The sequence below is a fragment of the Oncorhynchus tshawytscha genome, linkage group LG29 (genome assembly GCF_018296145.1).
Source record: "Oncorhynchus tshawytscha isolate Ot180627B linkage group LG29, Otsh_v2.0, whole genome shotgun sequence".
Lineage (NCBI taxonomy): Eukaryota > Metazoa > Chordata > Actinopteri > Salmoniformes > Salmonidae > Oncorhynchus > Oncorhynchus tshawytscha.
This window is the reverse complement of record NC_056457.1, coordinates 20,476,284-20,502,929: the sequence shown is the minus strand read 5'-3', so window position 1 is coordinate 20,502,929 and position 26,646 is coordinate 20,476,284. Positions and strand designations below refer to the sequence as shown.

Here is a 26,646-nt window from a genome sequence, read left to right as displayed (position 1 = left end):
AAAGGGACATATTTGGGCCTACTGACAGAACAAAAAATGCAACATGCAGTTTGGTATTTGCTCTGTAAGATCTACATTAGTTCCTACGGTTTAGGACCTTGATTCTGGACTAGGGCCAAACATGACATTTTCTTGATGTTTTCTTTCTGTTTTCTCTACAGGCATTGCCCAGATGGGTTTGAGTGTTTGAAGGCAGGTAGGAACCCTAACTATGGTTACACCAGCTTTGACAGCTTCGGTTGGGCGTTCCTCTCCCTCTTCCGGCTCATGACACAAGACTACTGGGAGAACCTCTATCACCAGGTCAGTATGGACACCAGGAAATGACCAGGTTCATTTCAAACAATATCCACATACAGGTAAGATCATTGGAAGAAAATAAGTATATTTGTTTACAGTAATGTATTTAAGGTCTTGGAGGTCTTCTACAATTTTTAACCTAAGCTTAAACCAACATTAACTTGCAAAAATCAAACCCTCTGTCTTTTATAACATACTTTTTGCCAAACCATCCATCTATCGATCCATCCCTCCCCAGACTCTGCGGTCAGCAGGGAAGACCTACATGGTGTTCTTTGTGGTGGTCATCTTCCTGGGTTCCTTCTACCTGGTCAACCTGATCCTAGCTGTTGTGGCCATGGCCTACGAGGAGCAGAACCAGGCCACCATCCAGGAGGCCTGGCAGAAAGAGAAAGAGTTCCAGCTGGCCATGGAGCGCCTCAAGAGGGAAGCGCAGGTAAGACGTAAGGTTTTACGTCATGGAATTTAAGCGTTGATGCTTTCGATATTGGGAATTTGGACCGTAGACATTTCTTTCAATTGGTGAGCTGGTATGGGAGTTTAGTACATTTTGATTGACACAATATGCTGAAAAAGGACTATGCCTATTTGAGCTGACCCTTTGTATTTCCTACTCAGAAAGCTCAGGATACAGAATCCTTGATGTCCCCGGAACTGTCCCCGGGCCTGGCTCTCCCTGACCACAAGGAGGTGCAGAGCAGGAGGAGAAGTCTGGAGGAACTGGTGGAGGAGGTAGAGAATGGGGGAGACGTGGAGAAGGGATACGTGACGACGTTGAAGGTGGATACAGTGGATGGGGGCAGGGTGAATATCATCACTATGCATTCTTAATGGGTTCAAATTTCATCATGAGGTTTCAACATGGATAAAATACCATGGATAAATACAAACATTCTGAATCTAATAGTATGCTTTCAGGTTTTGTAAATAGGTACAGTACCAGTCAAAAGTTTGGACATACCTACTCATTCAAGGGTTTTTCTTTATTTCTACTATTATCTACATTGTAGAATAATAGTGAAGACATCCACATTATGAAATAACACATATAGAATCATGTAGTAACCAATCAAAGTGCTAAACAAATCAAAATATATTTAAGATTCTTCAAAGTAGCGACCCTTTGCCTTGATTACAACTTTGCACACTCTGGGATTCTCTCAACCAGCTCCTTGAGGTAGTCACCTGAAATGCTTTTCCAACAGTCTTGAAGGAGTTCCCACATATGCTGAGCACTTGTTGTTCCTTCACTCTGCAGTCCAACTCATCCCAAACCATCTCAATTGGGTTGAGGTCTGGTGATTGTGGAGGCCACGTCATCTGATGCAGCAGTCCATCATTCTCCTTCTTGGTCAAATAGCCCTTACACAGTCTGGAGGTGTGTTTTGGGTCATTGTCCTGTTGAAAAATAAATGATAGTCCCATTAAGTGCAAACCAGATGGGATGGCGTATCGCTGCAGAATGCTGTGGTAGCCATGCTGGTTAAGTGTGCCTAGAATTCTTAATAAATCACGGACAGTGTCACCAGAAAAGCACCCCCACACCATCACACCTCCTCCCCCATGTTTACGGTGGGAACCACACATGCAGAGATCATCCATTCACATATTGTACGTCTCACACAGCGGTTGGAACCAAAAATCTCAAATTTGTACTGTGACAAATTCCCACCAGTCTAATGTCCATTGCTTGTATTTTTTGGCCCAAGCAAGTTTCTTCTTCTTATTGGTGTCCTTTAGTAGTGGTTTCTTTGCAGCAATTTGACCTGATTTCCGCAGACTCCTCTGAACAGTTGATGCTGAGATGTGTCTGTTACATATACTCTGTGAAGCGTTTATTTGGGCTGCAATCTGAGGGGCAGTTAACTGCTGATTTCTGGGGCTTTTAACTCTAATGAACTTATCCTCTGCAGCAGAGGTAACTCTGGATATTCCATTCCTGTAGCGGTCCCCATGAGAGCCAGTTTCATCATAACGCTTGATGGTTTTTGCGACCTCATTTGAAGAAACTTTCCAAGTTCTAGAAATTTGACTGACCTTCATGTCTTAAAACCTCTTGAAACTAGGGGGCACTATTTTTAGTTTTGGAAAAATAACGTTCCCAAAGTAAACCGCCTATTTCTCAGGACCAGATGCTAGAATATGCATATAATTGACAGCTTAGGATAGAAAACACTCTAAAGTTTCCCAAACTCTAAAAATATTGTCTGTGAGTAGAACAGAACTGATATTGCAGGCAAAATCCTGAGAAAAATCCAATCAGGAAGTGACTCTTATTTTGAAACCCCTGTCTTTCTATGCATCCCTATTGTCCATTGAAAGGGATATCAACCAGATTCCTTTTTCTGTGACTTCCCTAAGGTGTCTACAGCCTTTAGATGTAGTTTCAGGCCTTCATTTTGAAGAATGAGCGTAAACGACTACATTGCGTAAGTGGCCAGCTGAGGGCTCTCAGAGTGATTCTTGCGTAAAAGACAGAGAGTCATTTTTCCTCTCGCTCCTACTGAAAAGCCAATTGTCCCGGTTGATATATTATCGAATAGATATTTGAAAAACACATTGAGGATTGATTATAAAAAACTTTGCCATGTTTCTGTCGATATTATGGACATAATTTGGATTTTCTTTCGGCATTGTCGTGACCGCTATTTCCGGTGGATTTCTGAACATAACGTGACCAACAAAAGGAGGTATTTTGGGTTTAAAAATAATCTTTATGGAACTAAATGAACATTTGCTGTCTAATTGGGAGTCTCGTCAGTGAAAACATCCGAAGATCATCAAAGGTAAACGGTTAATTTGATTGCTTTTCTGATTTTCGTGACCAAGCTTCCTGTTGCTAGCTGGACATAATGCTATGCTAGGCTATCGATAAACTTACACAAACGTTTGTCTTGCTTTGGCTGTAAAGCATAATTTCAAAATCTGAGATGACAGGGTGATTAACAAAAGGCTAAGCTGTGTTTCACTATATTTCACTTGTGATTTCATGAATATGAATATTTTCTAGTATTTTTTTTTGACCGTTGCGCTATGCTAATTAGTGTAGTTGCTGACAATTCTCCCGGATCCGGGATGGGTAGTTCCAAGAGGTTTTAAAGTAAGGACGGACTGTCATTTCTCTTTGCTCATTTGAGCTCTTTTTTCCATAATATGGACTTGGTCTTTTACCAAATAGGGCTATCTTCTGTATACCAATCCTTTAAAAAAATGTTTTATTTAACTAGGAAAGTCAGTTAAGAACAAATTCTCATTTACAATGACAGCCTACCCCAGCCAAACCCAGATTACACTGGGACAATTGCCCTATTGTACTGTATCACACGGCCGGTTGTGATACAGCCTAGGATCAAACCATGGTCTGCAGTGACGCCTCTAGCACTGAGATGCAGTGCCTTAGACTGCTGTGCCACCCTACCTTGTCCCAACACAACTGATTGGCTCAAACGCATTAAGAAATAAATTCTACAAATGAACTTTTAACAAGGCACACCTGTTAATTTTAATGCATTCCAGGTGACTACCTCATGAAGCTGGTTGAGAGAATGCCAAGAGTGTGCAAAGCTGTCATCAAGGCAAAGGGTTGCTACTTTGAAGAATCTCAAATATAAAATATATTTTGATTAGTTTAACACTTTTTTGGTTACTACACTATTCAGCATACCACCCTGCATACCACTGCTGGCTTGCTTCTGAAGCTAGGCAGGGTTGGTCTTCGTCAGTCCCTGGATGGGAGACCAGATGCTGCTGGAAGTGGTGTTGGAGGGCCAGTAGGAGGCACTCTTTCCTCTGGTCTAAAAAATATCCCAATGCCCCAGGGCAGTGATTGGGGACACTACCCTGTGTAGGGTGCTATCTTTCAGATGGGACTTTAAACAGGTGTCCTGACTCTCTGAGGTCATTAAAGATCCCAATGCACTTATTGTAAGAGTAGGGGTGTTAACCCCGGTGTCCTGGCTAAATTCCCAATCTGCCCTTCAAACCCTTACGGTCACCTAATAATCCCCAGTTTACAATTGGCTCATTCATCCCCCTCCTCTCCCCTGTAACTATTCCCCAGATCATTGCTGTAAATGAGAATGTGTTCTCAGTCAACTTACCTGGTAAAATAACAAATTAAATTAAAAAATAATTCCATATGTGTTATTTTATAGTTTTGTGTCTTCACTATTCTTTTACAATGTAGAAAATAGTAGAAATAAAGAAAAACCCATGAATGAGAAGGTGTGTCCAAACTTTTGACTGGTTCTGTATATACGTATATATTTTGGGATATAGATTTTTCTCCCCTAATAAACTACTGAGATCAATGGCAATCCTAATTTGTAAAATGATTATCTGATATCCAGGGTTTGAGTCAAGTATCTTACTCTTTTCGAACATAGGACTTCCCTACCATATATCCCACTTAAACTTTTTCTCCACTCCCCCACCAGCCGACACATCCACTCCTCTCCCGCACCATCTCCACGCGTACCAGACGAGGCAGCAACATCAGCATCTTCAGCTTCCGTCCCCGGAACAAAGACTCGGAGGGTGACTTCGCCGACGACGAGTTCAGCATCCATGGGGACAATGAGGGAACACACAGTCGTACTGGGTCCCTGGTGATCCCATGGAGCACCAGACGCAGGCCCAGTACCTACAGCACCGGCAGCCGGGGTTCCCAGGTCTTCCTCAACGTCAATGGGAAGCTGTTCGTGGCCATGGACCAGAACGGGGTCACCCCACAGGTGCTCCCAGCCTGCATCATGGAGAAGGTCAAGGAGGAGAGTGTGAGCACTGGGTTTCTGTGTGTGTGTGTGTGTGTGTGTGTGTGTGTGTGGTTGCGTATGTCCATGCATCATGGGAAATCACCCTGTGGATAACTGGTGATACTACTGTGGCAAAAAGCTGTATCAAAGGAATGGCCACAGCTCATATCCTGTAGAGTAGACTCAGGACTTAGTAGCCTCAGGCTGCCTGGAGTCACTGGCCAAGACCTCTGTGACCTGATACAGCCAACAGCTCCCTCTTCCCCGCTAGGCTACTCAACATTAACACAACACACTGTTTCATTTGCAGTTTCAAAACAGATGATTCACACTACCCCGCAGGGATGTTAGCAACTGTGTAGGAACGGAAAAGGGAAGAGCCTAAATGCATTTTCTCTAATACTCAATGGATCACTTGCCATGCTATCACTGCCGTGTGTGTGTGTGTGTGTGTGTGTGTGTGTGTGTGTGTGTGTGTGCTCTTGTGTGTGGGTGGTTTGGTTTTACTATCCTTGTGGGTACCAGAAGTCCTCATAAGGATAGTAAAACAAGAAAACATTTTGCCGGGCCCCACAAGGCAAATAGCTATTTTAGGGTTAGGGGTTAGGGTTACAATTAGGGTTGGGGTTAGAATTAGGGTTAGGGGTTACATTTATGGTTAGCAGTTTGGGTTAAGGTTTAGGGGAAAATATGATTTTGAATGGGAATAAATGGTTTGGTCCCCACAAGGATAGTAAATCAAATGTCTGTCTGTCCAAATAAAGGACATGATGCTCCTCTCTCCCAGGAAACAAACTTCTCTCAGAACAGACTGCTCCCAGATTAGCATGCTTGTCAATGCACTCCAATGATCCTATATCCATTACTCTCTCCCAGGAAACAGACTGCTCTCAGAGCAGACTGCTCTCAGAACAGCATGGTTGACAGTGCACTCCAATGATCCTATCACTATTACTGATCCTTCTTGATATCTCTTGTTCATTCTCTCACACACATGCGCACACACACTCACATAAGCATGCACACACACACACACACACACACACACAGCTAGCAAAAGTGTGTCATGTAAACAAATGATGAAATAGAGAGCTACAAATCTAAAGAAATTGACCAACAGGTTTGTCTATTTACCACAAACAAAAATAACAAGTACAGTTCATTTATAGTCGGCGGCATTGTGCTCTGGAGGTCAATACAGTACACTGCAATATCGCACCCAAAGGACTGGCCAGGAAAGGCACTAAAATCACTGTGTTGCTGCTAATCCAGATGAATAGTGGTGGAAGGTTATTGAGAAGTGTGTGTGCACGTGTTCGTGCGGGCTTGTGCGTGAGTGGCACAGACGCCAGGTTGTCTCGGAAACGCAACCATGGCAACGCACAGTAGCAACAGATGCTAAATGAATGTTGTTGGTGGTGGCGATGGTAGGGCCACAAAGGAGAGAAATGGTGAATGGTCTTGTGGTGGGTTCCTTACTTGCCAAACAGTGAGTGGGTGGTTTTATGTGAGCTCTGACACTGGGGATGTGCGTCACTCATGCCTGCCAGCCCGACTACCTGGGAGACCAATAAGACGTTATGTAATCATAGAGGGAGGCTGATTTGTGTCAGGGAGGCTTTGATTGGACTACCTTTAACCCCTGTCACTCACACCATCATGGATACATACAGCTGGGAGGTAACTAGTTATAAGGATATCACATGGCTCTAGGGATGATTTGTTTGTTTGTTTGTTTGTTTGTGTGTGTGTGTGTGTGTGTGTGTGTGTGTGTGTCAGTGAATGTCTTAGATAACTGTCACCACCCTGCCTCTATCCTGAATCATGTTCCAGCCATTGACCCAACATAAATTGAAAAGCCTGTCTGTGGACTCAATGTGAGATGTGTGTGTGTTAGCATAGCCTAGCATAAGTGACTGCTGTGTTCAACAGCATGTGCTTGTGTGTGCATCTCCATCAGCCTGTCCTCTGGGAGGCGGCTTGACTGACAACTGGTGTTTAAAAAATGGGAAATTTTGATGCGGAAATATTTATGGTCCTCTCTCCATGGCTGCTGTGTTTGTTTCATTGACTTATTGATCCCATTTAGTATGAGTAGTAGACATTGCTAAGCCTGCAGGGAGACAGAGAGAGCTTTATGACATAAGATATGAGCGGTGCTTTACGATGTACAATATGAGCTATGTTTTTAGCCAATAGAGACATCCATTAGTATTATCTGGTTAGAGATAGAGAATTACAATCTGTCATCTTTGAATTTGTCTTACTAGTGCCGTTTCCATGGTAATCGGACAAGACAAATTATTAAATGAAAAATTATAGAAGTATAAAAACATAATTACAGCACTTGTACAAGAAGTGTAGTATATTTCCTCAGATGTGGTTTCCAAGCTAGAATCATTTAGTATTTAAATAAATGTACAATTAATATAGATTAAATTATGTCCTGAAATGATTATGCAAAGACTGAACTGAAGGAGATACAAATAATGAGATACTTGTTTAAGCTGAAACCCTGACACATGACTCAGTCATTTCATAATCACTTGCTGAGAATATAGATTACGTTTGACTGCATAGAATAATCTAAATATGGCTCACCAATATGGCTGCCTCTCCTCACCAATATGGCTGCCTCACCTCACCAATATGGCTGCCTCACCTCACTAATATGGCTGCCTCACCTCACTAATATGGCTGCCTCACCTCACTAATATGGCTGCCTCTCCCCACTAATATGGCTGCCTCTCCTCACTAATATGGCTGCCTCACCTCACTAATATGACTGCCTCACCTCACTAATATGGCTGCCTCACCTCTCTAATATGGCTGCCTCACCTCACTAATATGCCTGACTCTCCTCACTAATATGCCTGACTCTCCTCACCAATATGGATGCCTCTTCTCACGAATATGGCTGCCTCTCCTCATGAATATGGCTGCCTCACCTCACCAATATGGCTGCCTCTCCTCACCAATATGGCTGCCTCTCCTCACGAATATGGCTGCCTCACCTCACCAATATCGCTGCCTCTCCTCACCAATATGGCTGCCTCTCCTCACCAATATGGCTGACTCTCCTCAATAAAGCAACACCTCTTTTTGCCAATATGGCTGCCTCTCCTCACCAAAATGGATGCCTCTCTTCACCACTACAACAGTTCTCTTCTCCAATATGGCTGCCTCTAATGTCCAGTATGGCAGCCTCCCCTCACCAATATGGCCACCTCTCCCTTACCAATATGCCTACCATTCTGTCTCCTCCAGGGGCCAAACTCCAGCACCGAGTTGAGCACCATGCTGCTGCCTCGCCCGGTGTCCAGAGAAGAGCACGTGCAGAGGGACCGAGCTCTGAGTGGGGCCAGCTATCTCACAGATGCCTTGGAGGGTAAGGGGCCTCTGTACCTGTGTTTATTTTGGCACTCTTTTTATTATTTAGTCTAATTTTAGTCATTTTGACAAAAATATAATTAAGTCACATTTTTGTAATTTGAAGAAGTATTTAGTCTAGTTAATGTCAAAATGCCGAAAACAGTGGGCCATTTTAGTCAACTAAATGCCCTTTCATTTTAGTCACATTTGATTCACATCACAATAACCTATAGTAAACATAAATTACTGACTTCAATGTGCACACAATACATAGCCTTGCCATACCAACATATTTTTCTTTATATCATCCTATCGCATCTCTTCCAAACACCAAATAGGCAGAAGAGCACATTACTCTGCAGCAGATAAAAAATCGCACCCATTGACATACTGTAGCTACAATATATTGTAATCAAAGTTCTGTCATACGTGGTAGGTCTGATAGGTTGCAGCACACCAACTAGCTAGCATTATCAATCTGTTACAATCTGTTTTTACCTGAGCATATACAGTATATTGGGATCTTTCAGATGTGTCTTGAGATTGGTAGTATATATCCCCATCAACTTGTGGGTGCAAATGCTGTCTTCTCCTGTGGAAATGTGGCATTTGGTCTTGTTTGAATCAACACGATAAGTTAAATGGCTCACCCCCTTTTCTACCGGGAGCTTGTACTAAAGGGCGAGTAGCCATCTTATTTGTATCAATGATTTGTTGCCACCAGATTGGAGAACGGTTGCCAGGCAGAGAGGTGACCTGGGCATGGTATTTATTTTCCACCAATGACAGCATCACAAAGTTGCAATTAGAAAGCCTTACAATTCTGCTAATGTCATGCATACTTTTGATTGGACCAAACAAATATCACTGAAAGCTCTCAATCTCTTCAAAAACTCTTGTCCAGTCCACTCAGTAGTCAGATTTGAGTCACAGAGATAAGTTTCAAGTTTGATGTTTTGAGTTTCAGGTTTTAATGTCACATGAACAAGTACAGTAAAATACCTTTCTTGCAAACTCAAAACCCAACAATGCAATAATCAATAACAATGTAATATAATAAAAAACACATGATAAATAAGACGAAATATGAAGAACACAATAAGTAAGTCATTAAGCATAGTATGTACAGGGTTAGTGCCAGTACCATATTAACAATGTGCAGAGATTCTGGAGTGATGGAGGTAGATATGTATAGGCTTAAGGTGACTAGGCAACAGGATATAAGATTTTCAGAGTAGCAGCAGCTTGTATGTGTGGGTGTGTGTGTAGAGTCAGGATAAATGTATGTGCGTATTATGTGTGAATGTGTAGATGATGGAGTGAGTGTGTGAGTGTGTAGGACCCTTTGAGTGTGCATAGAGACAGTACAAAATACAAACAAAAGGTCAGTTAAGATATTTGTCTCGTCTCGTTTTCGGCAGCCGAAATTAAAAATATATTTAGTTTAGTTTAAAAAAACTTCTGGGTGTATTTAGTTAGTTATCGTCTTTTACTGAACAAAAATATAAACTCAAAATGAAACAATTTCAACAATTTTACTGAGTTACAGTTTATGTAAGGAAATCACTAAATTCAAATAAATTCATTAGGCCCTAATCTATTAATTTCACGACTGGGCAGGGGCGCTGCCATGGACGGTGCTGGGAAGGGCATAGGCCCACCCACTTCGGAGCCAGGCCCACCCACTGGGAATGTGTTTTTCCCCACAAAAGGACTTTATTACAGACAGAAACACTCCTCAGTTTCATCTGCCTTCCGGGTGTCTGGTTTCAGACAATCCCACAGATGAAGAAGCCGGATGTGGAGGTCCTGGGCCGACGTGGTTACATGACATCTGCGGTTGTGAGGCTGGTTGGAAGTACTGACAAATTCTCTAAAAGGACATTGGAGGTGGCTTATGGTAGAGAAATTAACATTAAATTATCTGGCAAGAGCTCTGGTGGACATTCCTGCAGTCAGCATGCCAATTGCATATTATGGTCATGTTCCCACAATCTCTGATAGCCACTGGTCTCTGTGGACCATCAAGGTGACCATTGTGTGAGCACAGGAGTTCCTCATATCTGCTGAAGCTTGAGGCTGTCCTCAATTGTACACAGTCCGTGCCTATGGACTAGATAGAGGGTGACAGTTCAGCAGAAGCCACAGTGCAACACGACACCAACAAGTAAATACATCAGAGACGTCACACGTTAGAGGGCCTCACAGCTTCATCTTCAGCCTCTGTTGAGCTGCCGTCAATCTTCATCAAACTCCTCATTAGGCACCCAAGCTTGGCCCTACCAACAAACATCTGGAAAAGGCATACTGTGCTAACCTTCCTGAAGAAAATGCATAAAGAGGACATTTTTGGTGGAATTTCCAAGTCAAGTTGGATTTTCAGAGAGTAGTCTAAGTAGTCTAAAATCACAACTGAGGGAAGATAGAAAAGTGGATAAGTAGCAGAGTGTACATTACTTAGACACAGAACAGTCTCTTACACCACAATGGCAAAGTGTGAATTTTAAAAGTGTAACCCCCCTCTTTCTCCCCATCCTAGAACTGGAGGAGTCGCGTCAGAAGTGCCACCCGTGCTGGTATGAGTTTGCCCACAAGTACCTGATCTGGGAAAGCAGTCCGCACTGGCTGCAGTTGAAGGCGCTGGTCAAGGTGATGGTGATGGATCCCTTCCTGGACCTAGCCATTACCATCTGCATCGTGCTCAACACCTTGTTCATGGCCATGGAGCACTACCCCATGACTGACGAGTTCAACGGCATGCTGTCCATAGGCAACCTGGTAAGTGGAGAGGAGAGGGCACGAGGGTCAGCCTTGGCGGTCACACGTATGCCTTTTTGCTGTTGTTGCTGTTGTTTTTTGGCAACCACCCTCTTTGAAGTATCTTAGTCTAGGTTCAGAGTTTTTCCTGGTTATATTAGTTAGTCAGAAAGAAAGAACTCTTTGCTACATTATGTCCTATGCTGTCATTGAGATGCATGCTCATAGGTAGGTAGGGAATGAATGAATGACAGACACACGGCACAGACACTATCAGCCTAAATTGAAATGTGGATTTATTTTGACATTCTATTATTTTATATTGCGCTAATTTCCTGTAGGTGGACAGTATGTGTTATTACGTTACACAAGCTGACGTTTTGACCACATGGAAATGAAGGCAATTACCTTTTTACCTCAGATTAGTGAAGTTTGGTCCTGCTTTAAATCATTTTCAGCTTATAAACTCTTCATGTTTTAGTCTCAACATCACATAAAACCTGATTTCCCCCTAATCAATATGAGTGATTAATTTCCAAAAATGTTTTGGTGCTCGTTAAAAAAAATACAAATAATATCATGGCATGTGTAGGTATGTCAGAGTCTAGTTGATGTGGGTAAGGCGGAGTCAGGCGCAGGACACAGAGATGAGTAATAATAGTAACTTTACTCAAAAATAATCTTCCAACAATGAGAACGAAAATCCAGAATCACATAAACGAGACAACTGACAACAATAAACACGCACAAAACCACGACGGCTCCGGAGGGTTAAATAGGGAAATAATTACAACGTAATGGGAACCAGGTGTGTACAATACAGACCAAACAAATGGAAAAAGAAATGTAGATCGGTGGAGGCTAGAAAGCCGGGGACGTCGACCGCCGAACGCCGCCCGAACAAGGAGAGGCACCAACTTCGGCGGAAGTCGCGAAAGGTAGTACATTTTATGATTATGTCATGAACTGTTTCTGCATGTTGATTACTGATTTAGACACTTAAAAACTGTGTCTTGATTCATTGGGCTATTTATCAAATGTTATTGTCAACGGGAACCAGCAACAGCATAATTTTCAACTTGTATTTTAGGAATATAAATTGAACTTTCAACATTCAATTCCAATAGTATTCCCACTAGATTAGGCAATAACTGCTGAATGAGTCCAAAAATGTCATGTGATTTATTTATTTTGATGATCCACCAGAAATCATGAACAAACACGTTTTTTTAGAACGGAGTTGTGTGGAGATCGAAGAAGACTGTTACATGCACAGTGCCTTCAGAAAATATTCACACCCCTTTACTTTTTTCACATTATCTTTTGTTACAGCCTGAATGAAACATGTATTAAATTCAGATTTGGTGTCACTGATCACACAAAATACCCCATAATGTCAAAGTAAATGTTTTTAACAAGTTCATTAAAAATGAAAGCTGAAATGTGCTTAACAAGTCACATAATACATTGCACTGACTCATTCTGTGTGCAAGAATTGTGGTTAACATGATATTTGAATGACTACACCATTTCTGTACCACACACACAATTATCTGTAAGGTCCCTCAGTCAAGAAGTGAATTTCAAGCACAGATTCAACCATTAAGACCAGGAAGGTTTTGCAATGCCTCACAAAGATCAAAAAAAAACCTGGACATTTAATATCCCTTTGAGCAAATCAAATCAAACCAAATGTTATTAGTCGCATGCGCCGAATACAACAACTAGACCTTACAGTGAAATGCTTACTTACGAGCCCCAACCAACAATGCAGTTAAAAAATATATGGATAAGAATAGGAAATAAAAGTAACAAATAATTAAAGAGCAGCAGTAAAATAACAATAGCAAGACTATATACAGGGGGGTGTCGGTACAGAGTCAATGTACGGGGGCACCGGTTAGTTGAGGTAATATGTACATGTAGGTAGAGTTATTAAAGTGACAACGCATAGATGATAACAACAGAGAGTAGCAGCGGTGTAAAAGAGGGGGGGGGAGGAAATGCAAATAGCCTGGGAAGCTTTTTGATTAGGTGTTCAGGAGTCTTATGGCTTGGGGGTAGAAGCTGTTTAGAAGCCTCTTGGACCTAGAATTGGTGCTCCTGGAACCTCTTGCAGTGCAGTAGCAGAGAGAACAGTCTATGACTAGGGTGGCTAGGGTGGCTCTGACACCACCTGGTATAGAGGTCCTGGATGGCAGGAAGCTTGGCCTCAGTGATGTACTGGGCCGTTTGCACTACCCTCTGTAGTGCCTTGCGGTTGGAGGCCGAGCAGTTGCCATAGTCAGGCAGTGATGCAACCAGTCAGGATGTTCTCGATGATGCAGCTGTAAAACCTTTTGAGGATCTGAGGACCCATGCCAAATTGTTTCAGTATCCTGGTGAAGTTATTAATTACACTTTGGATGGTGTATAAATACACCCAGTCACTACAAAGATACATGCGTCCTTCCTAACTCAGTTGCCGGATAGGAAGGAAACCACTAAGGGATTTCCCCTTGAGGCCAATAATCATTTTAAAACAGTTACAGAGTTTTATGGCTGTGATAAGACAAAACTGAGGTTGGATCAACAACATTGTAATTACAACATTGTATTCCAAAACAAGCATCCTGTTTGCAACAAGACACTAAAGTAAAACTGCAAAAATGTACTTTTTGTCCTGATTGCAAAGCGTTATGTTTGGGGCAAATCCAACACAACACATCACTGAGTACCACTCTTCATATTTTCAAGCATGGTGGTGGCTGCATCATGTTATGGGTATGCTTGTCATCGGCAAAGACTTGGTAGTTTGTTTAGGTGAAAAAAATACATGGAATAGAGCTTAGGCACAGGAAAAATACTAGAGGAAAAACTAGTTCAGTCCAAAATACACTGGGAGACAAATTCCCCTTTCATTAGGACAATATCCTAAAATACACAGCCAAATATACACTGGAGCTGCTTACCAAGACGACATTGAATGCTCCTGAGTGGCTTAGTTACAGTTCAGTTTTTACTTAAGTCGATTTGAAAATCTATGGAAAGACTTGAAAATGCTGTCTAGCAATGATCAACAACCAACTTGACAAAACTTTAAGAATTTATTAAAGAATAATGGGCAAATATTGTTCAATCCAGGTATGCAAAACTCTTAGAGACCCAAAAACACACACAGCTGTAATCACTATCAAAGGTGATTCTAAGATGTATTGACTCAGGGGGTTGAATACTTATCTAATCAATATATATTAGTGTTTATTTTTCATCAATACAAAATATTGTATATTGTGTGAGTATTGCATGCAGATTGTTGACAGAAAAGGATGATTAAATACATTTTAATCCCACTTTGTAACATAAGACTTTTTACACATTTAGTTATAGTTCCACCTTGCAAGGTATTGGGATATTGATTTCCCTGAAAATCGCTCTCAGATCCTCACAAGTGCATAGGGCATAGGGGCTAAGGGTTCATGTGGGATAACAACTGTGCAACAACCTGTTAATCACACATCAATAGACATCATTCACAGAAATGAGTTTACAATCACAGTAAAAAGTAAATCGTGGTGGAATTAAGGCAAATCACCTGAATGGGATGGTATTCCTCCTGAGGTCTATTTGCAATATGTTAGCTCCACTATCGCTCAAAATTATTAATAAAGATGTTCACAAAGGTTCATTTGGGAGAGATGTGAATAAAAGCTTTTTATGGACTAAAATTGTCATATCACTGGTCTGTCTTGGAACATATAGGAATAGGCTCCAATTTCATTAATATGATTAAAATAATATATGCCAATTCCTCAGTCATAGTTATGACAGGCAATATCTGCTCTCCTCCGTTCAGAATCACTAGAAGCAGCAGAGATGACAATCCAATTTCGCCTTTGCTATTCTTATTATCCAAGGTTACTCAGGCAATTTGTCAATCAAAGGAGATAAAACACATTTCCCTAAAATCTACTGATCACTTCGTCGCATTATACACAGACAATATTTTACTATATCTAGACAATGTATCTCAATTGCTCCCAAACATATTGAATATCAAAGATAAATTCAGCTTCATCTCAAGTTATAAAATGAATCTAACCAAATCAGCCCTACTTCCTCTCTCAAGACCCCGGTGGAGGACTCCATCTCTACTTATGGAATCCCAATCGTTTCTCATTTTAAATATTTTTGTGTATATATATTTCCTTAGATAAAACCACTGCCAGAAACTTTAATAGAATGCTCAAATCAATTCAATCCGACATCCGTAGTTGGAATAATAGCCCAGTTGCTTTAACCGGCTGTCACGTCCTGACCATAGAAAGCCTTTATTTTCTATGGTGGAGTAGGTCAGGGCGTGACTGGGGGGTGTTCTAGTTTATTATTTCTATGTTGGCCTGGTATGGTACCAATCAGAGGCAGCTGTCTATCGTTGTCTCTGATTGGGGATCATATTTAGGCAGCCTTTTCCCACCTGTTGTTTATGGGATCTTGTTTTTGTATTGTTGCTTTTGAGCCATACAAGGCTGTACGTTCGTTTGTTTGTTTCTCTTTATTGTTTTGTTGCTGGTTCACATTTAAATAAATTCTGATGAACCCAAATCACACTGCGCCTTGGTCTACCCATTTCGACGAGCGTTACACCTGCATAATATCTGTTGTCAAAATAAACATATTGCCATGGCTGAATTTCTGTAGTTCAATGCTTCCCATATCTCTCCTTTCCGGCTATAGGGATAACATTCATAGTGCGGATTCAAAATGTATATGACAAGGTAAATAATCCAGGATGAAATGAACAGATTTACAAAGAGGGAAAGACATAGGTGGACTATCTGTACCCGACTTTAAATTGTATGTCCAGGCACTAGCATTTAGCCCAAGCCTAAATCGGTTTGGATATGGTTCTTATATAGTAAGTGTGAAATATGGTGTCTCCTATTGCCTGGAAGAGGTAGTCTTCACTGATACTGCATATCCCTTAAACTATGTAAACTAGGCTTTGGTTATTGCTCACACGACTTATGTTTGAAAACAATGTAACTGGGAATCAAAATGGCCAGCCCATACTCCAATATTTGTGATCTGGAGGGCGGCCTTTTACATTCCCCCCCAAAGGTCCAAATGTGGAATTCGTACCTTTACTGATGTCATGGGCAGTAACGGTTTGAGAACATTCTAAGATTTGAAAGATACATACTAGGGTTGGGCCATATCCAGATTTCCATACTGTCATAAAGTTTCTGTACCACACCGGGGTATACGCTATTACTGAATGTGCACACAAGGGACGAGATGGGATGGGTGGATGGGACTGAGGGGGGATGGGTGGAGGTTATCTTTGTGTGCATTTGTTTGTATGCATTTGTTTTTGTACCTGTAAAAAACAAAGAGTCACGAAAAAATTTGATGTTCACTTAAGTCAGTAAACCCAGTTATGTGTGTTTGTATATTATCTGCACGTTCTCTATAGTGCTGATTATGGGCCCTGGTCAAAAGTCGAGCACAGTAGAGCACTATACAGTATAGGGCAGGGCTACCCAATCCTCTTCCTGGAGATCTACCTTCCTGTGGGTTTTCAGTCCAACCCTAATTTAAAACACTTGATTCTACTAATTAGCTGCTCAACAAGACCTTAACTAGCTGAATCAGATATGCTAAATTAGGGTTGGACTGAACCTACAGGACAGTAGATCTCCAGGAAGAGGGTTGAGCAGCCCTGGTATAGGGCAGCCAAAGTCAACTGACAGACTGGGGTCCGGGTCTGGACAACATCGCATTTTGTTATATAGAAGTCAATAAATTACCTTTTAGACAGTTTTTAAAAATCAACCGAGCACAGCGGCCTCTTTACCTCAGCAACCTCTCTTTCTTGCTCTCTCTCGAAGCAACGCCCACCTCTACTAGTGCCCCGTCTAATCCAATTGCGTCGTTATATGCAAATACAATAGGCTGTGTCATACCCAATCACATCAATACAAATATCATCTGCTGAACCGTGGGACAAGCAGGCAGAAAGAAACAAAAAGATTTGACCGCGGTTCAACTGTTAATATCACAGATAGGAGCTTAGTTACCAGTATCAAAAAAAAGAAAAGTTGACTCTGAAAACCGTATATTCAAAGACGAGTGGACGGAACATTAAGCATTCATTCCCCCCACAACTAGCACAAAACTAATGTTCCTGATATGCAGCGAGTCCGTATGTTATGCACCATTATGACACCAGAAATAATAAATTGAACACGGAGGTGAGAACAAACAAGATTAACCAACTCAAATCTCAAATGAGCGGTCCATCAAAGTCCTTGTCAATTCCCTGACAGCCCAACAATGTGCAACGGAGTGTTCACTGAGGATAGCTTGGGTTTTTTCAGAAGCTGAGAAGGTAAAAGAATGCATGTGTGAAGTTGCTGACACCTTGCTTGAAGGTAAATAAAAATATGAGCTCAGGGAAAATATCAAACAGATCCCACTGTCGGATTCCACAGCAATGAGGAGGACTGAAACGTCCCTTTTTCAGGACCCTGTCTTTCAAAGATAATTTGTAAAAATCCAAATAACTTCACAGATCTTCATTGTAAAGGGTTTAAAAACTGTTTCCCATGCTTGTTCAATGACCCATAAAGAATGAATGAACATGCACCTGTGGAACAGTCTTTAAGACACTAACAGCTTACAGACGGTAGGCAATTAAGGTCACAGTTATGAAAACTTAGGACACTAAAGAGGCCTTTCCACTGCCTCTGAAAAACACCAAAAGAAAGATGCCCAGGGTCCCTGCTCATCTGTGTGAACGTGCCTTAGGCATGCTGCAAGGAGGCATAAGGACTGCAGATGTGGCCAGGGCAATAAATTGCAATGTCCGTACTGTGAGACGCCTAAGACAGCGCTACAGGGAGACATGATCGACAGCTGATCGTCCTCACAGTGGCAGACCACGTGTAACAACACCTGCACAGGATCGGTACATCCGAACATCACACCTGTGGGACTGGTACAGGATGGCAGCAAGAACTGCCCGAGTTACAGTACATCAGGAACACACAATCCCTCCATCAGTGCTCAGACTGTTCGCAATAGGCTGAGAGAGGCTGGACTGAGGGCTTGTAGGCCTGTTGTAAGGCAGGTCCTCACCAGACATCACTGGTAACAATGTCGCATATGGGCACAACCCCACTGTCGCTGGACCAGACAGGACTGGCAAAAAGTGCTCTTCACTGACGAGCCACAGTTTTGTCTCACCAGGGGTGATGGTCGGATGCGCGTTTATTGTCGAAGGAATGAGCATTACACCGGGGCCTGTACTCTGGAGCAGGATCGATTTGGAGATGGAGGGTCCGTCATGGTCTAGGGCGGTGCGTTACAGCATCATCGGACTGAGCTTGTTGTCATTGCAGGCAATCTCAACCCTCATGTGGTACCCTTCCTGCAGGCTCATCCAGCATGACAATGCCACCAGCCATACTGCTCGTTCTGTGAGTGATTTCCTGCAAGACAGGAATGTCAGGGTTCTGCCATGGCCAGCGAAGAGCCTGGATCTCAATCCCATTGAGCATGTCTGGGACCTGTTGGATCGAAGGGTGAGGGCTAAGGCCATTCCCCCAGACATTTCCGGGAACTTGCAGGTGCCTTGGTGGAGAGTGGGGTAACATCTCACAGCAAGAATTGGCAAATCTGGTGCAGTCCATGAGGAGGAGATGCACTGCAGTACTTAATGCAGCTGGTGGCCATACCAGATACTGACTGTTACTGTTACTACCCCCCCCTTTGTTCAGGGACACATTATTCCATTTATGTTAGTCACATGTCTGTGGAACTTGTTCAGTTTGTCTCAGTTGTTGAATCTTGTTATGTTCATACAAATATTTACACGTTACGTTTTCTGAAAATGAACGCAGTTGACAGTGAGAGGACATTTTTTTGTTGCTGAGTTTAGCTGACCATTTAACTTCACAACTTAATGAGGCCATTCAGAATCCACCATGCATTTCATTATCTGTGGATGAATCAACAGATAACACTGACAATGTCCAGCTTCTGGTGTTTTTCAGATTTTATAACAAAACCAAGAAGGAATTCTGTGAGGAGCTGTTGGGCTTAACCCATCTAGAAGCACACTCACAGAGAGAGGATACCCATGAGGTCATCAAAGGGATGCTGACAGACAGGGAATATATCTGAAGGCAGGGGTCTCCATCATCACAGATGGAGCTCCAGCCATGATGGGAAGAGGGAGGGGACTGGTTGCACGTTTGAAAGAGAACCACCCTGACCTGACATCATATCACTGCATCATTCATCAATGTGCCCTGTGTGCCAGTCTGGTAATGGAGTATTCTGAGGTCATGACAATGATGATGAAACTGATCAACTTTTTGAGAGCAACATCATCGCTACAACACCACCTGCTACTAGACAGTCGGACAGAGGCCAATGCCAGTTTTGATGACTTACACAACAATGTGCACAACAATGTCAGATGGCTCAGCAAAGGAAGGGTTTTGGAACGCTTTTGGGCCATTCAAGAGGAAGTCAAGACGTTCTTATCAGAGCAAAAGAGTAACAAGGCAACTCAGTTTTCTGAGTATTTGGAAGATGAGGAGAAGATGGAAACAGTTGCTTTTTTGACAGACATTACATCACAACTTAATCAACTGAATGTTAAGCTGTAGGGATGGGTCAACACAGCTTTTCAAGAATGATCCCCAGGGAGAACTTGTCCACTTCCCCAATCTTCTGGTACAAATACAGGGAAACAAAGATGTTCCCAAACATGTTGATTTCATCCAGAAGCTGATGGATAACTTCAAGACTCGCTCTGATTACTTTACTTATGGGAGAGAATGGCTGCTGCTCATCCAGAACCCTTTCTTGGTCAAAAATGTGACAAAGTTGTCAGAAAAAGCTAAACAGATCTTCAGATGGGTAGATGTTGCATCACTACAAATGGAGTTGATTGAGCTGCATGAAAATGTGTCTTTGAAGGAGCAGGCTGGTGACAGTGACCCTGGCACTTTCAGGGGAAAGATGGTGCCTGCAGCTGATGTTTCTGTTCTCAAGAAACTGGACTAGACATCCTGACCATGTTTGGCTCCAACATACATCTGTGAATCAGCCATCTCCACAATGAACTTCATCCAAAACAAATACCGCACCAGGCTCACAAATGAACACCTGCACCAGTATCTCAGAGTTGCTCTCATGAAGTTCAAAGCATTTGCAGGAGAAAGAAAGTGTCATTTCTCTCATTAATGCAAAGGCAAGGCCCAGAGTGACTTATAAATTAATATTGCATGGCCTAGAGTGACTTATAAATAAATATTGCATGGCCCAGAGTGACTTATAAATGAATATTGCATGGCCCAGAGTGACTTATAAATGAATATTGCATGGCCTAGAGTGACTTATAAATGAATATTGCATGGCCCAGAGTGACTTATAAATGAATATTGCATGGCCTAGAGTGACTTATACATGAATATTGCATGGCCCAGAGTGACTTATACATGAATATTGCATGGCCCAGAGTGACTAAAACATGAATATTGCATGACCCACAGTGACTTATACATGAGTATTGCATGGCCCAGAGTGACTTATACATGATATTGCATGACCCACAGTGACCTTCTGTGCATGCAGATTACTATTTTTGTTCAACTCTCATTTGTTCTCCAGAAAACATACACTTTATTTTATTTACATTTTGTTATTCTTTTAATTTATGACCCATGTACAGTGGTTCACAGTGCACTTTTTGCATAGACAATTATGCAACCACTTTTGATCTTCAGCAATGTTGATGCAATGTTGCACATGTTAACATTCAAAATAAAAAAGTTATAATTCATTCAAATTCTTCATCTCATTTAATGTATTTAATGTACATTTTATATAACAGCATGTTTCCTAAGTCGTAGATGACTATGTTTGTTACTACGCTGTACCACTGATAAAGGATGATATCCATCCAGACTTTTGACACCTAGGATATTTGTGTCACTGGACCTTGTCGATAGTTGAGTACCCCTGGTATAGGGAATATGCTACCATTTCGGACACAGGTGGTGTTAGGGTTATGTAATTTGTTGTGTTGTACCAGGAGTGGTCCAACAAGGAAGTCATTTCAGGCCAACGGGTCCAAAATCAATAGAGCTTTTCCTCCACTTGGCTGGTCACAGTGTGCTACAGTGTGTGTGTGTGTGTGTGCCCACAGCAGATAAAGCATATGCTGTCTCATCCCTATCTTGTCCTGCCCAGCTTTTAGCGAGACCTGTCATTATCACCTTAGTCACTTGAGTCTGAAATGTCGTGGAGTGGTGGCTGTGTTGGATATGTCATGGAAATTCTACACACTGGGACACTCAAAGTCAATTTTAAATGAATCATTGTTTATTAACAGTTTATTGGAGAGGTTCCAACAAACTGGATGCACAATTGTACACGTCTGTCAGGAGTTCCATCGGGGCAGTCCCGTTAGATCTCTTATATACTGCTTACAGACACATTACATAGGCATGATTTAGCTTATTCATCATTCAGAATTAATTAATCATTAACGTTTGGTTCATGCATGTGACCGACCAATACTGGTTCATAACATGTAAAATACCATTACCGCACGAGGCTTCTTCTCTCCAAGCTGAGACCTTGAAACTGAGATATCCTTTCAAGGTTCTGGGCGTACTGCCAAATTGCAGATACTGATAGTGAAGATTCCTTCAATCAGTCACTTACATGAACACAGAAATGTGTTATTAGAAAAGCACAAACATAAAATGTTCCATCACAGAAAGAGCAATAAGAATGTGACGTATTATTGATGAACGCTAATTCTGTGTAGTTACAGGGTTAACCCATTACCATTAGGTGTAATGAAGTATTCTCACGGCTTGCTAGAGCATTGTGAACTGCGGTAGCGCAGTGGTCTAAGTTTGTTTCTAGTGCTGGGCAATCATTTTTTCTTTTTTTTTGCACCAAAGAAGATATATATCGACGTTCTCGGAACCTTTTCAAACGTTTGAAATCGCTGTCTATTTCCAGCGATCAGTCTGACACAGCAGACTAACTGTCAGTTCACAAAGTATGTGGACACCCTTTCAAGTTAGTGGATTTGGCTATTTCAGCCACATCCATTGCTGACAAGTGTATAACATCGAGCACACTGCCATGCAATCTCCACATTCACTACCAAGGGGGCTCCCGAGTGGCGCAGCAGTCACCTCTAGCACTGCATCTCAGTGCTAGAGGTGACCCTGGTTCAATTCCAGGCTGTGTCACTACCGGTACCTACCTCAATGCATAGTGCCAACTGTAAAGTTTGGTGGAGGAGAAATAATGGTGTGGGGCTGTTTTTCATGGTTTTCAGTGAAGGGAAAACGCTACAGCATACAATGACATTGTAGATGATTCTGTGCTTCCAACTTTGTGGCAACAGTTTGGGCAAGGCCCTTTCCTGTTTCAGCATGACAATCCTCTTGTGCACAAAGTGAGGTCCATATAGAAATGGTTTGTCGAGATTGTGTGGAAGAACTTTACTGTCCTCTACAGAGCCCTGACATCAACCCCATCGAACACCTTTGGGATGAATTGGAATGCCGAATGTGAGCCAGGCCTAATCGCCAAACATCAGTGCCTGACCTCACTAATGCTCTTGTGGCTGAATGGAAGCAATTCCCCACAGCAATGTTCCAACATCTAGTGCTGCATTTCCCAAACTCGGTCCTGGGGACTCCAAGGGGTGCATGTTTTGGTTTTTGCCTTAGCACTATGCAGCTTTTTCAAATATTGAACTCATCATCAAGCTTTGATTATTTGAATCAGTTGTGTAGAGCTAGGTCAAAAAACAAAACATGCACCCAATGGGGTACCCAGGACTGAGTTTGGGAGACACTGATCTAGTGGAAAGCCTTCCCAGAAGAGTGGAGGCTGTTATAGCAGCAAAGTGGGGACCAACTCAATATTAATGCATATGATTTTGGACTGAGATGTTCGACGAGCAGGTGTCCACATACATTTGTTCATGTAGTATATATTGTCTCTCTCTCTGAACATGCTTATTCGTGTGTTTGTGTCTGTGCGTGTGTCTTAGTTTGTGTGCGTGAGCATGTGTGTACATGTGTGGGGCTGTTCATCTGAGGCCAGTTGGGCGTGTGTCGTTCCATGGAGTATGTTAACTGTGGGAATGAAACCTTGTTGATGCCCCTCTGTGTGCAGTGTCATGCTTCCCAGAGAGAGCTTGTCACATGGCATCTCCTCTCTGCCCTCCTCCCTGTTGAGCCTGCACCCACCGCCCTTCCACTCGCATGAGCCTGACTCTGCTCTGTGCGTGGTTGTGTGTGGTTGTGTGTGTGTGTGTGTGTGTGTGTGTGTGTGTGTGTGTATATATCTTCATACAGTATATGCATAGCCACCATGACCACAGTCAGCACAGCACAGGCCCTAGTTTACACAGCAATGGCCGACATCTGGCGCCCCTCGGTTACCCTTCAGCCACAAAGACATTGCGGGACAGACATACGGACGAACACCTACGTGTCAGGCCTGTTAGATAGTCACATGAGTGTGTAAGTTGCTGGCATGTTTTCATTTTCAGAAACGTGCATGCACTGCACATCTCTATGTGTCTGTGTGAGAGAAGACAGGAGTACGTTGTTTGGTGTGGGAGAGTGACTGACAGGTTTGGGGTGGGAGAGTAACAGACAGGTTTGGGGTGGGAGAGTAACAGACAGGTTTGGAGTGGGAGAGTAACAGACAGGTTTGGGGTGGGAGAGTAACAGACAGGTTTGGGGTGGGAGAGTAACAGACAGGTTTGAAGTGGGAGAGTGACAGACAGGTTTGGGGAGGGAGAGAGACAGGTTTGGGGTGGGAGGTGACAGACAGGTTTGGGGAGGGAGAGTGTCAGACAGGTTTGGGGTGGGAGAGTGACAGACAGGTTTGGGGTGGGAGAGTAACAGACAGGTTTGGGGTGGGAGAGTAACAGACAGGTTTGAAGTGGGAGAGTGACAGACAGGTTTGGGGAGGGAGAGTGACAGACAGGTTTGGGGAGGGAGAGTGTCAGACAGGTTTGGGGTGGGAGAGTGACAGACTATAGTAGGGTGGGAGAATGACAGACAGGTTTGGGGTGGGAGTGTTTGGGGAGGGAGAGTCAGACAGGTTTGGGGAGGGAGAGTGTCAGACAGGTTTGGGGAGGGAGAGGTTTAGTCAGACAGGTTTGGTGTTTGGGAGATGACAGACAGGTTTGAAGTGAGAGAGTGACAGACAGGTTTGGGGAGGGAGAGTGTCAGACAGGTTTGGGGTGGGAGAGTGACAGACAGGTTTGGGGAGGGAGAGTGTCAGACAGGTTTGGTGTGGGTTTGGTGTGGGAGATGAGAGTGACAGACAGTGGGAGCGTGACAGACAGGTTTGGGGTGGGGTGGGAGCGTGACAGACAGGTTTGGGGTGGGAGAGTGACAGACAGGTTTGAGGAGGGAGAGTGACAGACAGGTTTGGGCTGGGAGAGTAACAGACATGTTTAGAGAGGGAGAGTGACAGGCAGGTTTGGGGAGGGAGAGTGACAGGCAGGTTTGGGGAGGGAGAGTGACAGACAGGTTTAGGGTGGGAGAGTGACACATGTTTAGAGAGGGAGAGTGACAGGCAGGTTTGGGGAGAGAGAGTGACAGGCAGGTTTGGTGTGGGAGATTGACAGACAGGTTTGAGGAAGGAGAGTGACAGACAGGTTTAGGGTGGGAGAGTGACACATGTTTGGGGAGGGAGAGTGACAGGCAGGTTTGGGGAGGACACATGTTTGGGGAGTGACAGGCAGGTTTGGGGTGGGGGAGTGACAGACAGGTTTGGGGAGGGAGAGTGTCAGACAGGTTTGGGGAGGGAGAGTGTCAGACAGGTTTGGTGTGGGAGATGACAGACAGGTTTGAAGTTTGAGAGAGAGTGACAGACAGGTTTGGGGAGGGAGAGTTTGTCAGACAGGTTTGGGGTGGGAGAGTGACAGACAGGTTTGGGGAGGGAGAGTGACACATGTTTAGGTGGGAGAGGGAGGTTTGGGTGGGAGTGACAGGCAGGTTTGGGGAGGGAGAGTGACAGGCAGGTTTGGGGAGGGAGACAGTTTGGACAGACAGGTTTGAGGAGGGAGAGTGACAGACAGGTTTGGAGTGGGAGAGTGACAGACAGGTTTGAGGAGGGAGAGTGACAGACAGGTTTAGTGTGGGAGAATGACAGACAGGTTTAGGGTGGGAGAGTGACAGACAGGTTTGAGGTGGGAGAGTGACAGACAGGTTTGAGGTGGGAGAGTGACAGACAGGTTTGAGGTGGGAGAGTGACAGACAGGTTTGAGGTGGGAGAGTGACAGACAGGTTTGAGGTGGGAGAGTGACAGACAGGTTTGAGGTTGGAGAGTGACAGACAGGTTTGAGGTGGGAGAGTGACAGACAGGTTTGAGGTGGGAGAGTGACAGACAGGTTTGAGGTGGGAGAGTGACAGGGTGTGGGAAAGTGAGAGACAGGTTTGGTGTGGGAGATTGACAGACAGGTTTGAAGTGAGAAAGTGACAGACAGGTTTGGGGTGGGAGGGAGAGTGTCAGACAGGTTTGGGGTGGGAGAGTGACAGACTATAGTAGGGTGGGAGAATGACAGACAGGTTTGGGGTGGGAGAGTGACAGACAGGTTTGGGGTGGGAGAGTGACAGACAGGTTTGGGGTGGGAGATTGACAGACAGGTTTGAAGTGGGAGAGTGACAGACAGGTTTGGGGAGGGAGAGTGTCAGACAGGTTTGGTGTGGGAGAGTGACGGTGGGAGCGTGACAGACAGGTTTGGGGTGGGAGAGTGACAGACAGGTTTGGGGTGGGAGAGTGACAGACAGGTCATCCGAGTCACCGGTTAGATGAGTAATACGTGAGCATTCAGCAGATATGCATTTTCAGACTCTCTACTAACCTGTATTTACACTGTTGGCGACACATATTTGTGTTATTTTGGTATTTTAGCTATGTTCATCTGTTGGAATACATACTTTTAACTTTTAATCCCATTTAGTCTGTAAACCAAGCTAATTTGTTTTGAAGCTGTGGGACATTCAATACGGTATAGGCCTACCCAGTAACAATATTGTTTTATTAGGTTTTCTACAGAAAACAGAACAGGTGCATCTGAAATAGCATCTATTCCCTATAGAGTGTAGTGTACTTTTGTTTACCAGAGCCTGGTGGAAAATAGAGCACTTCTGCTCTAGGGAATAGGGTGCCATTTCAGTGTTTCACTTAACCTATTCAGTCGTACCTCAGTCTCCTTAGCTGTGACAGCTCTTCGGCAGAAGAGGATAGACTACACACACAACCTGCACACTTTCTTATGATTATCACTGGAGATATGAATCGTGTTGCTACGATGCCGTGACATGCTCAGACCAACTCATATGGATTCCTAAATTACCATGTTTGCCTTGGGATCCTAAACGCTTACTCATTACTTCTGCTTTGGCCCGACAAA

General features: G+C 43.3%; 1 protein-coding gene across 3 annotated transcripts in view; it reads left to right on the top strand.

Annotated features, from left to right (window-relative positions):
* The window catches only part of scn5lab (sodium channel, voltage gated, type V-like, alpha b), a 212,639-nt gene that overhangs the window by 97,104 nt on the left and 88,889 nt on the right, over window positions 1-26,646 (top strand). For 2 of the 3 annotated variants that reach the window (XM_042308644.1, XM_042308643.1), the window contains exons 9-14: window positions 162-303; window positions 539-736; window positions 919-1,104; window positions 4,737-5,075; window positions 8,322-8,442; window positions 10,966-11,204. In XM_042308644.1, coding sequence (XP_042164578.1) covers window positions 162-303; window positions 539-736; window positions 919-1,104; window positions 4,737-5,075; window positions 8,322-8,442; window positions 10,966-11,204 — 1,225 coding nt within the window. The remainder of the gene's footprint in view (window positions 1-161; window positions 304-538; window positions 737-918; window positions 1,105-4,736; window positions 5,076-8,321; window positions 8,443-10,965; window positions 11,205-26,646) is intronic. The other variant, XM_042308645.1, reaches the window with a different exon arrangement.